A 15,000-nucleotide genomic window follows, 5' to 3' on the forward strand; every position below is an offset into this window, starting at 1 on the left:
CAATGCCTTTAATTTCATTGCTTTTCTCACCTCCTTTGTCAGGTTTTCTTTGTAGTTTAGGCCTTGCCTCTCTGGCCAGATTTGTACTTTGACGTCGGGAGGATATTAAATTGTTTTTTGCATTCCGCAATATTGCATAGCTCGCCGTATCGTGAACTGAATCCATCTTTTGGTTTAAAGCAAAGTTCTTGGACTCCACATGATCCCCAGAAGTGACATCGAGGCACCAATCAGCCTCTTTGACTTCCTCTATCGAGGCGAGGTAACCAAGCGATTCCTGTCTATGGCAATCTTGGGTTTTCTCATTTTCATATCTATTCTGTAGAAAAGCTCGAAATCCTTCAATCATTGTAGTAACATAGCTTTCAAGATGAAGATGTACTTCGTACATGATAGAGCCATTTCCATCGGCTGGGAAGTCACTCCATTGTAACTGCCCACTGCTAGTGCCGCAACGCACGCGTACGGGTTCAAACAAACTTTGGATTTCCTCCAACTCTCTTCTAATACGATCTGTTAATCGCTGACAAATAAGCACGACTTGTTTTTCATATAACACAAGCCGTTGCTGCCTGAGACTCAGCTGCAAACACGTTTTATCAGAGGTGATTTTTGCGTGCTGTAGTCGTTCCAGTCGAGAACAAAGTTTAAACACCTGTTGTCGGGTACTCTGTTTATGCTCCTGTAATTGTCTCTTTAGTTGTTCGCATTTCTGACTCAAATTCTCCTTTTCCAGTGATTCTTTCGTCAAAAAAGCTTTGCAGTTTTCGTTCTCCTTAATTAACATCTTAATTCTCGATTTAAAAGAATTTGGTTCTTTCCTTAATTCCACTTTTTCAAGCTCTAGTTTCCTCACGAAATTTGTTACAAGTACCTCATATCGTAAGTCATCTGAGTCAGATTTTGCCAATTTTCCAATCATCTTAGGGAGTGTTTTACTTTGTTGCGTGCTGTGCATCGTGGTCTGCGTGTTTCCTCTGGTAGTAACACCAGCTTGTTCATGTTTCTTGGCTTTTTCGAATGACCGACCGAAGAAACTGGATGATCTCCGTTCTGATGGATAACCAGGTTTTGCATTCCTACCTCCTTCTAACCTCGAATTTGTTTCTTCGTTGACATGTGTTGTACCATTAGTTATAGCACCCGTAGTGAACAATGTTGCAGCTGTCTTTTCTTTGGTTGTTGTCATTATTTTCGAGGAAAACTCCTCGAAGGATTTTGCTGTTTCATCACAATCTTGAGTGTCTGACTCTTTTGTCGGAGCAAATGATTTCATCTTCTCCAGTCTCGCTTTTCTATCATTAACTGTGATGTAGTTCCCGCAGGCGGCCATTAACGACATAATAAGATCCAGCAAGTGTATGCAAACTTTATTCCCACAGTTAAAAGCACGGCCTTCTTTAAGGTTTTCGCCGTAATCTCCTCTGGCTGTAAAATAATCTATTTCTTGCTCCAGTATAAGGGTTTCAGTGACATCAGTTGTTGTGTTTAGTGGCGAATGCGTTGGTTGTACGGCATAAATTTCATCACCCGTAATCCTGGAGATGAAATTATTGAGTATGTTAACACCTGGTTGAGAAAGCGTATCGGCAAAGACCCGTGCATATTTTACAATTTTTGAACGATTAGAAATGGACGATCGCACAATCTCTGTAATCTCAATGACGTCTTTACAATTCAACGCGTTTGTTGGATTGTGTAGCGTCATACGCTGGGCCTCCATGCTATTTCTTTCTCTTTCCACTGTATTTTGAGTGAGATTACTGACAGTTATTAATTAACACCTGGTATCTGAATCTTCGCGCTTAGAGTCTGGTTTAGTTTTGCTGGTAATATCGCTGGCTACGACAGGCTCTATATTAAAAGTATGTACGATAACCTACATAACTCCAATTAATTGTTTCTACAAAAAAAATGGTTTGTTATCACCCCTAAAACAACGGAGAAGTATTATTTTCCGACTCATTTTGTTAAATTATTGACAACTCTTAGCGTTTCAAATAGAGAAGTAACAACTGTGTGTTTTGGTGGCCATGGACTCTTGAAACGTAATTGTTACCATAAGCAACGAGCATAGCGCCTTGTCACGAACGTGTGATCATATGATAATGATGCGACTTTTTTTTAAGGAATGCAGAAATAAAAGAGATTAAATTAAAAAAAAAAAACACTTTCTCATTCCATGCCTGGTCTGGCTGGTCAGTTCTCTGGATAAATCTCGCCAAACAGTTTAATAAGCGAAAAACTGTTTAAATCATACGTGACAGGTGAATCTTGATTGGCGTTTTATTAATTTTTTTTTTTATGTCTGTTGACACAATTCGTTGTAACATTTCCGTTTTGCTTTATCCATTGCGTTCAGCAGTCGAATCCATGGCGACAATTTCTTGTCGCGAAAAGATTCACCTTTTTGCCGTAATGTTCTGATAATGTTCTGAGTCGACACAATTACTGCAACAAAACTTGCCTCTTGCTGTTACCTCGTCGGGAGCCGCTTTTAATAACGAGAGCTTTATTCCTCATTTCAACTTATTATTTCTTTGAAACTGTTATTATCTTTTTTTAAGACCAAAGTTAATCTCAGACCTTGCTTTAGTTTGCAGGATAATATGTCAGCAGGATTTTGAGGATATGTCGTGGTTAAAGCGACAGACACTTTCAGACTCATGCAAAAAGTTGTGGAAAAACCAGAACGTTTTTGTATCGGATTCGCTTTGGTATTTGTAGTTAAAAATGATATTCGGTGAAAAAAGTTCACAGATCCGTCATGAATCCGAACGTTAAAGCAAACAAACCTTGTACCGAAAGAGATGTTATGTTTTAACCACAGTGAGCTCGAATTTTTTTCAACCTCGTTCCCAGGCTCCCAGGATTTTTTCCGAGTATCCCGAGAATTTCATAACATAGGTGGCTTTCTTTTTGTCAGAAACGGGCCGCCCAAACCCTCAGTTTGCAAAGAAAATATAACAATTTGAAGGAACACTTGCACGATAATCCCCCACATTCTTCTGGAGGAGTATATATCATCCTCGAAGTGTGTTAATTTGAAGACGTTGTGAAATGCCCAATCTGGCCGGTCAGTTCTCTCAAATGGAAAGCGTCCCTAGACTTCTGCCATTGATAAGTAAATCTCTTCATTTCATTCACCGGAGTCTACATATAACATCTCTTTCAGTACAATCGTGAATATGCTCCATCTCGACTATTTAGATCCTAGCAGTATGCCAGGACAATTAATTCATGCACCTCACTAGTTTGAGGGCCTGGCCGGCCTACGAGTCTCCTGTAGTTCAGTAGAAGAGCATCGAACTGTATTCGGAAGTTCGTAGGTTCGACTCCTGTAAAGGAGCATTGGCATTTTTGCGGGGATTTTCCGAGGAGCCCCGAGTCACCGGAATAGTTTTTTTTTTCGGTGTAAATGGTTCTTCAAATGATTCCAAGCACTTTTGAGCGCTTGTAAAGAAAAACTATATTTGCGTTTTCTTTTATGGCTTGCGCACAAGTGAAATGTGTAAACTGCAACATTCTTCATCTCTCCATAAGTAGATAAATACACAACTGCAATTAGGTTGGTTTCTAGCTGAATTAACACCTTCCATGTTCATTTCGCATGTAAGAAAAAACAAACAGTTTAGCTAAAACAATCACGCGGATCGTGCGTTTACTTAATAACAGCAGAAAAACAGTTTAACATCAGTTGAAACTATAAAGAAAATGAAGACCTAACCATGAAACAAAGAAATTGAAATTATGTACATGTTAAAAAAAATAATTTAACAAAAAAGGACAATGAAGAACAATTTCAAACAAATACAGAGACTTTTTTTTATGTTGACTCGGGAATACTTGGGAAAAATCTAAGTGCTTCTTTGAAGAAGTCGAACCTGCGACCTTCCGAGTATTACTTCGGATACTATGCTACTGCGCTGTAGGAGACGAGTGTCACAGGTCACAGGTCATTGTTTTACCAATACAGAAAGTATCCTAAACATTCATAAAAGCTAACCTTAAGCCTAAAAACTTTTGTTTAGGCCTAATTAGGCCTAAGGTTAGCTTTATGAATGTTTCGGATACTTTCTGTGTTGGTAAAACAATGACCTGTGACCTATGACCTGTGTTTTGTACCTTGACTCGCCAAGGCGCTAAAACGGTTAAACATGACGAGGAGATGAGCATTGATACCATCTTGCTGGAAAGTGACCTTGAAATGAGCAAATCTCATGCTAATGTAACCGAACGGGCTTTGAAAAATTTCCTGTCCGTAGCAACGGGCTTTGCGTTTTTTTTTTCGTGAACAAAGTGACTGGGTTTGAAAAAAAACTTGACTATACACGATAATTAACCTAAAACTGCGGCAGAAACGTGGCAGTTGTTTGGGGAGAACAACACGTGGAACCAGTATTTGTATCAAAAGATCAGATCCTAGCTGTTGCAATCACTTGTTGGCTGCTGTAATCCACTCGTAAAGCCTTTCCCTGACGAGTGGGGGTGAAACAACGGGCCCCCCGAAGCAGATCTGGACGAAGTAAAACGATGATTTGATCCAAGCCTTTTATCAAATTATATTGCTCCAATTTCCCCAAGAGTTGTCGAGCACTCTCTGAAGATCGACTGAAACCATTTCACTTATATATTTCACTTATATATATATCCTACAAAAACATTAAATAAGAAATGAATAAATAAATCACTATCGTTAAAACTAAGAACACTGTTCTCAGGGTAGTGATATCCTTCATACCCTTACATGTCCTTTTGAGGATCTTGTTAGCTTTACTAGTTATTTTATCAACGTGGGCATTCCAGGACGACTTGCTACTGGTAATTAGGCCAAGGTCAGAAAAAAAAAAGTCTCTCTAGGTTTTGATTGTTTATTTATAGGCCAGAATGAAAAGGTGTTGTGCGAGTTACCCGTTAATTGTAATTCCATAACAGACAAAATGACAAATAAACTCAACTCTGATGTTGTTATATTGGTCTTTCTGTTTCTTCCTTGTTGCCTTCAGGGGTACCCCACGAGAATATAGTTCAAAACCACTTAAACATAGCATTGTTAAACGTATTTTAGTATTTAAACGGTAGATACGGTATATATGTTATTCACCGGCCTTGGTCGGTCCGTATTGGGAAAAACTGTGCCCGAGGTCTCGAGTACGGCCCGAGGCCTGCCGTACTCGAGACAGAAGGCACAGTTTTTCCCAATGCGGACCGACCAAGGCCGGTGAATAACATTTTTATTTATTTCTAAATTCTATTTTTAGAAGGTAGGAGAAACTGTCAAGAAAAGTTGGAAAAGTCATGTTTCTATTTTACACATTGTCTCATCAACGCTAATGCGGGGGAATATATTAAAAAGTATTTGCATTTGAAAAGATTACCCCGCATTAGCCTCCATTGCAAGCTAGTTCCATTCCCATACTGAGAATACGAATATGGTCTATTGGTCAGGAATATTTTTACACTGTGTGACGTTTCGCTTTCAAAAGTCAACAAACTTGGCGAAATGTAGAAGAAGCCATTTCAATGTTTTAAGCGAGAAAGTGACATCATTGCTCTGACTCTGCGCTTAACGTAGTTGATTACCATGACCGTGGTCAGGAGATAGGAAAATACTGCCCGCTCCCGGAACCAATCAGATTGCAGGCTTCTCAGGATACCGCCCGCTCACGATCAAAGAAATAAATAAGCATATTTTTATCCCCTAAAACTTTTTCATCTGTTCGGATTTCCTACTGAGTACTGAGCTGAAAGTCTAGTGATCCGAAAATTATAGGTATCAAAACTTACCTTTTCGAAAATTTCAGCCAGAAAAAGGGCTCCCGAAAATTCTAGGTGACCCTTTTAGGGTAAAAATCCGTTAAAATGGGCAATTTTACCATATTTCAGATGTTCGAAAATACTAGGAGAGGCAGGCGAGCAAGAAATTTTACAACAAATGTTCCGAAAAAAACATAGATCTCAAATCGTCTTCCGAACAGATATTTTCCGAAAATTGACGTTGGGTGGCCCTGTACCTTTATAAATCGATGGATTGGATGTGAAAACGAAGCTTTCCTTTGACAACTCAGTCTACTTTGCAGTTTCATTGCGGCTGTATTAACTCCTTCAAAAACAACAAAACATTATAACGCAATTCTTGATAATAGACTTAACGTCTTAAGTTGAACTCAACGTTTTAAGGCAACATAATTTGCTTCTGCTGCTACCAACGCTACGTTCAGTCGTTCTCTATTCATAAATGCAATCCTACTAGAAGAAAGTCACGAAGAATACAGAGCAATTGCAATGTTAGTTTTTGTAACGTAGTTGTACATGCAGCAATTGTCAGATTATGGGAACAGCGGAGGAGCCAAGAAATTGAGCCTGTCAAAAATAAGCATATCGAGGTTACTAGCGGTGAATGTGGCGAAGAACCCAAAAGCATCACCCAGCAACCTGGGCTTCATCCAGGGTGTATAAATAGATGGGTCCTTCAAACAGAAGATAAACAGACATATTTCCTACGACTGCATATTGCCTAAGTTGGCTCGATGGTGCTGGGGCATTTTAGGAAAGGAGATAAGAGTGGTTCCTCCATCTCGTGCAGTGATGTACATAAGAAATTTTTATCCTCCACCGGGGCCAGAGGAAGAGTGGGCCTTTGAAGACTTCCGTTATGCAGATGAATGAGAAAACGGGTTTTAAACCTGTCCATGAATTAAATAAACAGAATAATGCATAAAACAAGTTTGTATCTTTCATGGTTTGGGATTCCCATAGTTCTGTATGCCCATTATGGCAGGTTACCACAACTGATATCATGCTCCCAATTGTTTTCCTTTTTTGGTCAATGATCACGCCCCACATTTTGGACACTTTTTCAGTAAATTGTTCAAACAGGAACCGAACAAAAGATTTTTTTTTCACTGTCTGGACAGCCATCTTCAAATTCATCTTCAGACGACACTATCTCATCATTGGATAACGATTTTTCATCATCTGGTAATAGCCATTGGGGATCTAAACTTTCATCATCATTGTTATCCACATCATCATCATGTGTATCCATTTTATTATCGACAAGGACGTCATGCATCAAACCTCATACGTCATACGTCATATCAAACCTCTTAATGGCATAGGTTAGAAAAATTACTGTGGGTGTATCAATGGGGTTTGGGGGTGCTGCCATTGCATGGTCATGTGGAATCTTTTTGACAGCATTTTTCCATTTTTTGACAGCATGTGGATTTTGTGGGATATCATCCTCTATATAATTATAGGAGGACCCATCAATATTTCTAGTACCACATACACCATTGTCATTGCTGATAGTGTTGCACATCTCAGCTTGAACCTCCACACTTTTTAGGGTAATTGGCATCAAAACAACATTGAATTCCCACATCATGCATTTCGGGGATTGTAGTAGGCATTTCCAAATCAATGCAGATTGGAGGTTCATTAGTCACTGGGTCATCTGAAGATACATTGTCCTCGATGTCTGCAGCAAGTAGTTCTGAAAGAGCCTAAAAAAAATTAAAATGCGAAAATACAAGGTAATTCTCTTCAATTTACTACAAATTGAATGTCTTGAATTTGCCTATAAATTCATTTTGTCATTTCTTCCTGTTTTTTCAGTGACAAACGGAAAATAAACAAAGGAAAATAACGATTATAGGTATTTTGTGAGGTCGGCAAACTTGCCATTATTTTCAAGTAAACCCAGCATAAAATATTTTAAAACTGGGCGGATGTACACTGAAATTTGTCACCATAATGAAACCGCGATCCCCTAAGCTCATCAAAGTGTATGCAAACATCGACATGTATGATTTCCATGACCTGTACTAACCCTGTGTAGGAAATGAAATAGCTATACACTGCCTTATCAAGATATTTCATGTTAACAGAATTACCTGCGGAAGTCATAGCGTTCAACACAACTTTCCAGATTCAATACAGCCCAAGTAATAGCTGGTAATAGTTGGTAATAGCTGGTAATGTACTTGGAAGTTGCTCAATAGATTTTGCTTACTGTATGTCTTTGATAGGCACTTTCCAAAATTTGGTCGCAGATAATTATAATTCTTTTATTTTTTTTCTCAATGCGTGAGTGGGCGGAATTCAACAAATCCTGCAATCTGATTGCTTCCGGGAGCGGGCGGAATTTTCTCATCCGGCCTGCTCACGGAAGGCGGAATCCTAGCCTTGATTGTGTGAACTTGGGTGATGACCTTAAATTTTCTTCTTTTTTTGCACCGACTTCGTTTACATACAGAGGTTATTTTTCATTAGACAAGAGGTTTGGAAATAGAATTCAAATAAAAAACATTTCTCTTTGAGATGCTTAGTTTGTAAGTCGCTTTAATACTGCATTCACTATCAAGCGCGGTGCGAGTCAACAATTAAAACAAGTGATTTCAGAGAGGGTGGGAGAGAGAGAGGAAAAAAATAAAGAAGTTATTTACTAGCAAACGGTCGGTCTGTATAGCAAAACACTGTGACATCGGTCTTGAAAAAGCTACCCTCGGCCTGCGCCCTCGGGCAGCAATTTCAAGGCCTCAGCTGGCAAATAACATATATGTATTTTGAAAATTGGGTGCATATCACTGTGAGTATTTAAATTACAACAAATGGTATATTCTAAATATTTGATTCCGGTGCTATGGATTCATTTGGCATGGCCATCCTCAAGGAACTTGTGTACTTCTGAAAGTAATGTCGAGATATAGTGCACATCTTCATATCCACCGATCAGTAAAAAACATTTGCTTATTAGCCACTTCGGAACAAATACACTATTTTTACCTCGTTTCCATGGTCCAGTGGTCATTGCCACCACCTGTAATGAAGATTATCTGGGTCCGGGTATTCACTACATACACAGTCGAACATCATGAGAATCGCAATGTCAGGCCGATGTGAGAAGGGCAAACTTCTCTCTTTTCTTTTATTTAGTGCTAAATTAACCATACACCACAGTACTTTTGCAGGCCCGAGCATAGGCTACTTGTAGCCTCTTGTTGTCAATAATCGGGACAACAAAATTGTCATTTCGTAAATGCAAGCGAGGCTGTGATGTCACATTAGACAAAGCGTAGAAGATGGCGGAAGATGTCAACAGTGATGTCCAAAGCAAGAGCGTGTCGTCTCTCGAGCTAGAAATCGAGTCAGATGGAGCCATACGCCCGTTTATGTTCGAGCCACAACACAAGACATTCTCAGAAGAAGACACTGTCGAACACATCTGCAGATCAACCAGAAAGGCGAGAATGCAACGCCGACAGGACTATACCATCTCGTCTGGTGCACCTGCACTAATTGCCAAGTCATGCCCACGCAAACCGAAAGTATTTGTTGCCAGCCGGAGATGGACCTTCTGGGATACCGTTTAGACCTTGACGGTAGAAATTTAACTTTATTTAATAATAACATTTTATTACAGACATTTACTTTACAGAATTTAAACACAAGCAATTTATGTCAATTTACGAATTTGCGACTAAAATAGTGCCTGGTTATTGTTTCTCTTTTTGCAGGAACGGTGCATAAGTAAGCACGAATCGTTTAGTCCTGTTTGTTTGTTGCATCGTTAATAACAGCTCTTTATCAAGCCCGGAGCGATCGACCAGAAAATCCTCGCGCAGAATGCGTCAGTGCTTAATAATTTATATAGAGTTAACTGAATAGAGTGTAATGTGAAGTGCTAGATTTCAATCCCATATGAACCATGTGAGCGTTAGCCCTACAGATGGAAATGGGCCCACACAAAGACAGAGAAAAACTCTGACCAGGGTGGGAATTGAACCCACGACCTTCGGGTTAGATCTCCGCCGCTCTACCGACTGAGCTACAAGGTCAGACGGGAGCAGGCCATGGGAAGTGAAGATGTTAAAGTCACGGCAATGAACATGTACAAGTACAAGGAAAGGTTACGTTTTTACAAACGTTGGCCGTGTAGCACTTATATTTTAAACAGAGTTAACTGAATAGAGGGTAATGTGAAGTGCTAGATTTCTATCCCATATGAACCATGTGAGCGTTAGCCCTACAGATGGAAATGGGCCCACACAAGGACAGAGAAAAACTCTGACCAGGGTGGGAATTGAACCCACAGCGTATAATAATTTATATGACAATATGAAGTTTGCGTGAGGCAAACATAATGTGCTGTAGGTAGTTACCCGATTTTATTGCACCACTGATAAAGCATTAGGTGCTCAGCCTGAACTTTGCTATGATGAGCATATATTAAATTACACCTCGCTCGATTCTGTCAACATGATTTCCACCAAAACACCTACTCCAAATCATCTATTTTTTTTCACCGGAGATTAAACTTGTTGAAATACATTCTGCACTTTAGTCAGCTTTTTTGCACAATGGCCTTAGTCAGGAGCCCATTACTAGGAGCCTCCATACGCAGTAGATCTTTTGAGTCAACCTTTGCCCGTATCTTTCTATGTTTAGAACGAACCCTTGAGCAGGATACTCGCATTTACATAAATTTACAACAATTTGCACGATTTAAATACAGTTTTACTGCTTTATTTGTCTTCGTTAGACAATGAATTTACTCTGATTGTCCTTTTAAAACAGTGCGTGCAGAGCCGAGGAACTCGTGGAGTTCTAAAAATAGAAAGATACGCGCAAAGATTGACTCAGAAGGACGTGTATGAGAGAGGCAAGCTCCTACTCATGGGCTCCTGCCTTAGTCCCGTAAGCCCCCGCGCGGATCGTACATACATCATTACAACTTTACAAGAGTGCAACTTTGCACTCAAAATACCCTTGAATATCGATCATAGACGTTTTGCACTGGTTTCCTTTTTTAGCCACTTGTTCTAAGAAGCTCCGCCTTTAAGGAAATATGTATTAGTCAACATTTCTTTAATAGTACCTGTGCCAAATGTGTGACCAGAAAACCATAAAGGCAAGCTGCGTTGATATCCGCTAAGAAACTGTATTACATCTAGAGCTACAAGCTGAAAGAATTCCTTAGCTACTAAACTAAAAAAAAAAAAACGATCAGCAAATTCAACATGTAAAACGCTGGTATAAACGGGTGATCAGTACGCAAGAATACTATTTAAAAAGACAATTCGCCATCGATACAAGTTAAGATTAAATTAAAAATTACCTTATGCACTACATTTGTGTTGTGTCTTATCTGATTCCATTAACAGTTCAACAGTTTTAATTTTAAAAATTCTCAGCGTTTCACAAGCACGCATTTCTTTGGGGAGGTCATTCCAATGTCGAATGTTGACTGGCCCATAGCTGTTTCTTGTATCTTGGGAGAAGAAGTTCCCTACTATCTCTGAGGGCTTTACCAAGAAGTTCTGATCTCAACGCAAAATACCCTTGAAGTTTCCTGGGACAGTGATAATCATTTACGATTTTATGTACTAGTTGGAGACGTAAATAACGACGTCTGTTAATTAATGTTAACAGGCCAAGTCTCTCCCTCATTGACTGTGTGCACGTTAAGTGATTTGTTCGCAAAATTATTCGCATTTCCAGACGATCGGAGTTCTTCTTGCTGCAAAAACCCCATACGATGCAGCCATAGACTAAAATATGTAAAATTGCCATTTTATAAGTTTTCAATAAAATAGCAGGGCGACTGAAGAAAAGATGAAATTCTATTTAAAGGTTTCAGGATTAAAGGTTTTAGGATAAACATGACACATAATTGTTCCATGATAATAATTCGTCTACCACCACGCCAAGATACTTAAAATGTCTCTGCTGTTTTAATATAGAGTCTCCGTAAAAAAATATTAATATCTCGGTTGATTTTGAGTGCTTTGTCGGACGCAATAATCGTGGCTTCGGACTTTTTTGTATTACAAATGAGGCTATTCCAACAAAACCAGTGCCTGACGCTCTTGCGGTCCTTTTTGACTTTAAACACAGCTAAATCAATATTCTTCTATTTGGAATGCATCTCAGTATCGTCTGCGTATAGGTGGTTTTCACGTTACGTCATCGCCGCCATGTTGGTGGACGAAAACAAAAGATCTCTCATTAGATTCTTTTGTTCGTCCACCAGCAATTGTACATTCCAGCATCGTTATGTGTCTCTCGAGATTGATTGCAAACCACCTGCATCTCAGTATCGTCTGCGTATAGGTGGTTTTCACGTTACGTCATCGCCGCCATGTTGGTGGACGAAAACAAAAGATCTCTCATTAGATTCTTTTGTTCGTCCACCAGCAATTGTACATTGCAGCATCGTTATGTGTCTCTCGAGATTGATTGCAAACCACCTATAACGAGAGAGTAGACGTATGATATGACTTTGATGTTGTTAATATGAATATTAAATAGCGTTGAAACTAAAAGTGATCCTTGCGGGGCGCCAAACTCGGAAAGACGCATGGGATCTGAATTAGTGTCCTTGTAGACGACATACTGTAATCTCTCAGAAAGGTAAGTGTTGAACCACCGAAGTTCGGACTCTTTGACGCCGCAGGTTTAATGCCTTTCTCAGGTCGTCGAGAAAAACACTAACAGACTTGAGATCATTATCAATTGCTCTTTAAAGAAATAAACACCGATTAGCACACCCTAGTTTTCATGAGAATGCGAAGTACAACTGAAAAAAAAAATCACCTACCTGAAGATCTCGCTCATAGTTGCCTGCAGTAAAATGATCGGAACTGACAAAACAGTTGCCAGGCTTTCCTAATTTACTGAATTTACCCTCTCATCTGATCTTATCGAACCACCGTTTTCTTCGATTTTCATCCTCAGATAGCTTGTGAAAGGTAACCCGTCCTTTGTCGTTTTTGAAGGTGTTACTGCAGTCAACGGTGACGCAGTGAACCATAATTAGGTTCGTTGTTTTGATCCATCGTACCAATGTCAAATCAGCCTTTGTCTAATGCTACGTCACAGCCTCGAAATCATTCCTAACCTCCAAGATGGCGGCCGTCGGTGATCAAGAGCCGTAATTTTGAACGATCTTGAAGCCCTCTTACTAAAATTCAAGGTGGCGGTTCAACAAATGACAGCTATTTTTGATATTCTGAACATATGGGCTTTCGTTCAGGGTAAAATGTTTCTAGACCCTTGTTTTCCTTTAAAACAACCCACGATCTTCGATCTTTTGCTGCTCATCACAGCCCAGGACAGGCAAACGGCTTTATCATTGGCTTCAACATCCGTTCGAGCTTGTCTGCTACACTTGATTAAACAAAACTTAGCGAGAGGCCTGCTATTCAGTCTCGGTTTTTTCTATGGATTTGGACTTGGATACGCGCACACCCAACAATGTTGAAAGAACGAGACAAACGCCTTCAACTTTCATTCATTCGCGATAACAAAACAAATGTTGAATGGTTGTTGAAGCGAAGTTTAAACGCTTTCATTCACTCATGCTACTCATTCAACTTCGATTCAACATGTTTCAACGAGGGTTGAAAGGGGGGAGCAAACAGTTTTAACATCGCTGTTCAACAAAATCGAAGGGATGTTGAAGCAAACTGTGTTGAAGCTGTTTGCCTGGTGTGTTATCGTTCTCAAAAGATCTTGCGAAAAGTCTCTAAAGACACACAAAAGTGACCTAATACTACTATATACTATTCGTGCAGCCAAGAAGAGTTATCCCGTTTCCTTATGAGCGAAGGCTTTATTCTCCCTTTTTCTCGCAGAAAGCAAACTGTTTCAATTTGTCTTCTTGCACGTGATACTCCTCCGGGAGTCCCACTTGCAAAGCCTCGGAGTTCTCCACGACAACCCGGCTATTCAATGTACCCCATCCATTACACATCATTAAGATAAAATGAACGACAACTAGGCGAGTCTTCCCAAGGACGTGTAAAAAGCTCAAAAATCCCTAGGGTGTGTCAGGGGACGAGCCTGAATGTTTGTTGAGATCATAGAAATTTGTAATAGAAATGTGTCTTACCTAAGAGAAAACCAAGAATGAATACAGAGGACAAGGAACAATCACTGAAGAACAACTACAAAAATCTCTTTGAGAGTATTATATTTCTAGTTCAAACAAATTTAATGACTGGTTATTCTAAACTTGTACCCATGGAGGCACGCATATCTAAGCAAGAAAATAACTTGCTGTCGGTTCATCGTGATACATGTAAACACAAACAGCAGTATCATCGTTTAGAATGAGCAACTTAGTTAACGGAGCCTTTTCATCGAGTTGAAGGCATTATTTCAAGTCAATCAGTTCTTCCTTTTGTTCTACAATACAGCGCAAATGCAACAATTGTAAGGACAAGCAAAACGCCCGTTAGACTTGCAACAATAATAAATGGAATCTTGAAGTTCTGAGGAGCGGAGTCACGCTCACCTAAAACGAAAAGAGTACGAGAAACTGAGATGTCATACAATCAGTGATTTTCGTCACATTTGCTTGATTGAATTGTTTCTTCTTTGACAATGACTGTTAATGGTTAGCTAGTCGGGTCAGTTGAATAAGTCCTTACCGTAGGTGGCTGGTACTTTTACTGTGGATGCCGAGGTTGCACTGTCGCCTTCTGTAATTAGAAATAAGTAGTTCCAGCAACAATCAGTGAGCCACGAGTAGACATGGAATATTGTTAGCAAAAATTTGCTAGCCTGTGTACAGCCGCCTGCTCTCCTCAAACATCGGAGAGGAGCGTCTGTGATTTTCTGTTGGTAACGGCAAATTGTAAAAGATGGACTGGAATTTGTACAGGTTAGTGAATGACACGATAGTCTCGTTTTTGGATCATGTTCGCAAAAAGATTGGCTCTGCTTTGTTGACATTATGTTCAAATCCAGTCCAGTCTTTATTTTACAATACGGCGTTGGCAATCGTGTTCAATACCACGTTCTTTTTCCTGGGAGGTGTGGAAAAGTATTTGATTGGTTATTACATCATTACATCATTACATCATTGAAACATCGAGTTTTGATTGGCTTTTACTTTTCCAAACAAATATTTTCCGTTTACATTAACAACATCGTGAAAGATTCTACGCTGAGTTCGTGTGTACTTTTGTGCAGGCATAGTCGAAGAGGTTT

General features: G+C 39.6%; 2 protein-coding genes across 2 annotated transcripts in view; both read right to left on the bottom strand.

The window, feature by feature from the left end:
- Positions 1-12,843, bottom strand: part of LOC138028418 (uncharacterized) — a 13,303-nt gene extending 460 nt beyond the window's left edge. Inside the window, exons 1-2 of the mRNA XM_068875956.1 lie at positions 12,605-12,843; positions 1-1,538 (exon numbers count right to left, since the gene is read on the bottom strand). The exon at positions 1-1,538 is cut by the window's left edge and continues 460 nt beyond it. Coding sequence (XP_068732057.1) covers positions 1-1,538; positions 12,605-12,621 — 1,555 coding nt within the window. The 5' untranslated portion in view covers positions 12,622-12,843. The remainder of the gene's footprint in view (positions 1,539-12,604) is intronic.
- A 1,118-nt stretch (positions 12,844-13,961) lies between these two features.
- The window catches only part of LOC138028419 (uncharacterized), a 13,962-nt gene continuing 12,923 nt past the window's right edge, over positions 13,962-15,000 (bottom strand). Inside the window, exons 5-6 of the mRNA XM_068875957.1 lie at positions 14,439-14,489; positions 13,962-14,302 (exon numbers count right to left, since the gene is read on the bottom strand). Of these exons, the coding sequence (XP_068732058.1) occupies positions 14,172-14,302; positions 14,439-14,489 (182 nt within the window). The 3' untranslated portion in view covers positions 13,962-14,171. The remainder of the gene's footprint in view (positions 14,303-14,438; positions 14,490-15,000) is intronic.

This window comes from Montipora capricornis, chromosome 13 (genome assembly GCF_036669925.1).
Source record: "Montipora capricornis isolate CH-2021 chromosome 13, ASM3666992v2, whole genome shotgun sequence".
Classification (NCBI taxonomy): Eukaryota; Metazoa; Cnidaria; class Anthozoa; order Scleractinia; family Acroporidae; genus Montipora; species Montipora capricornis.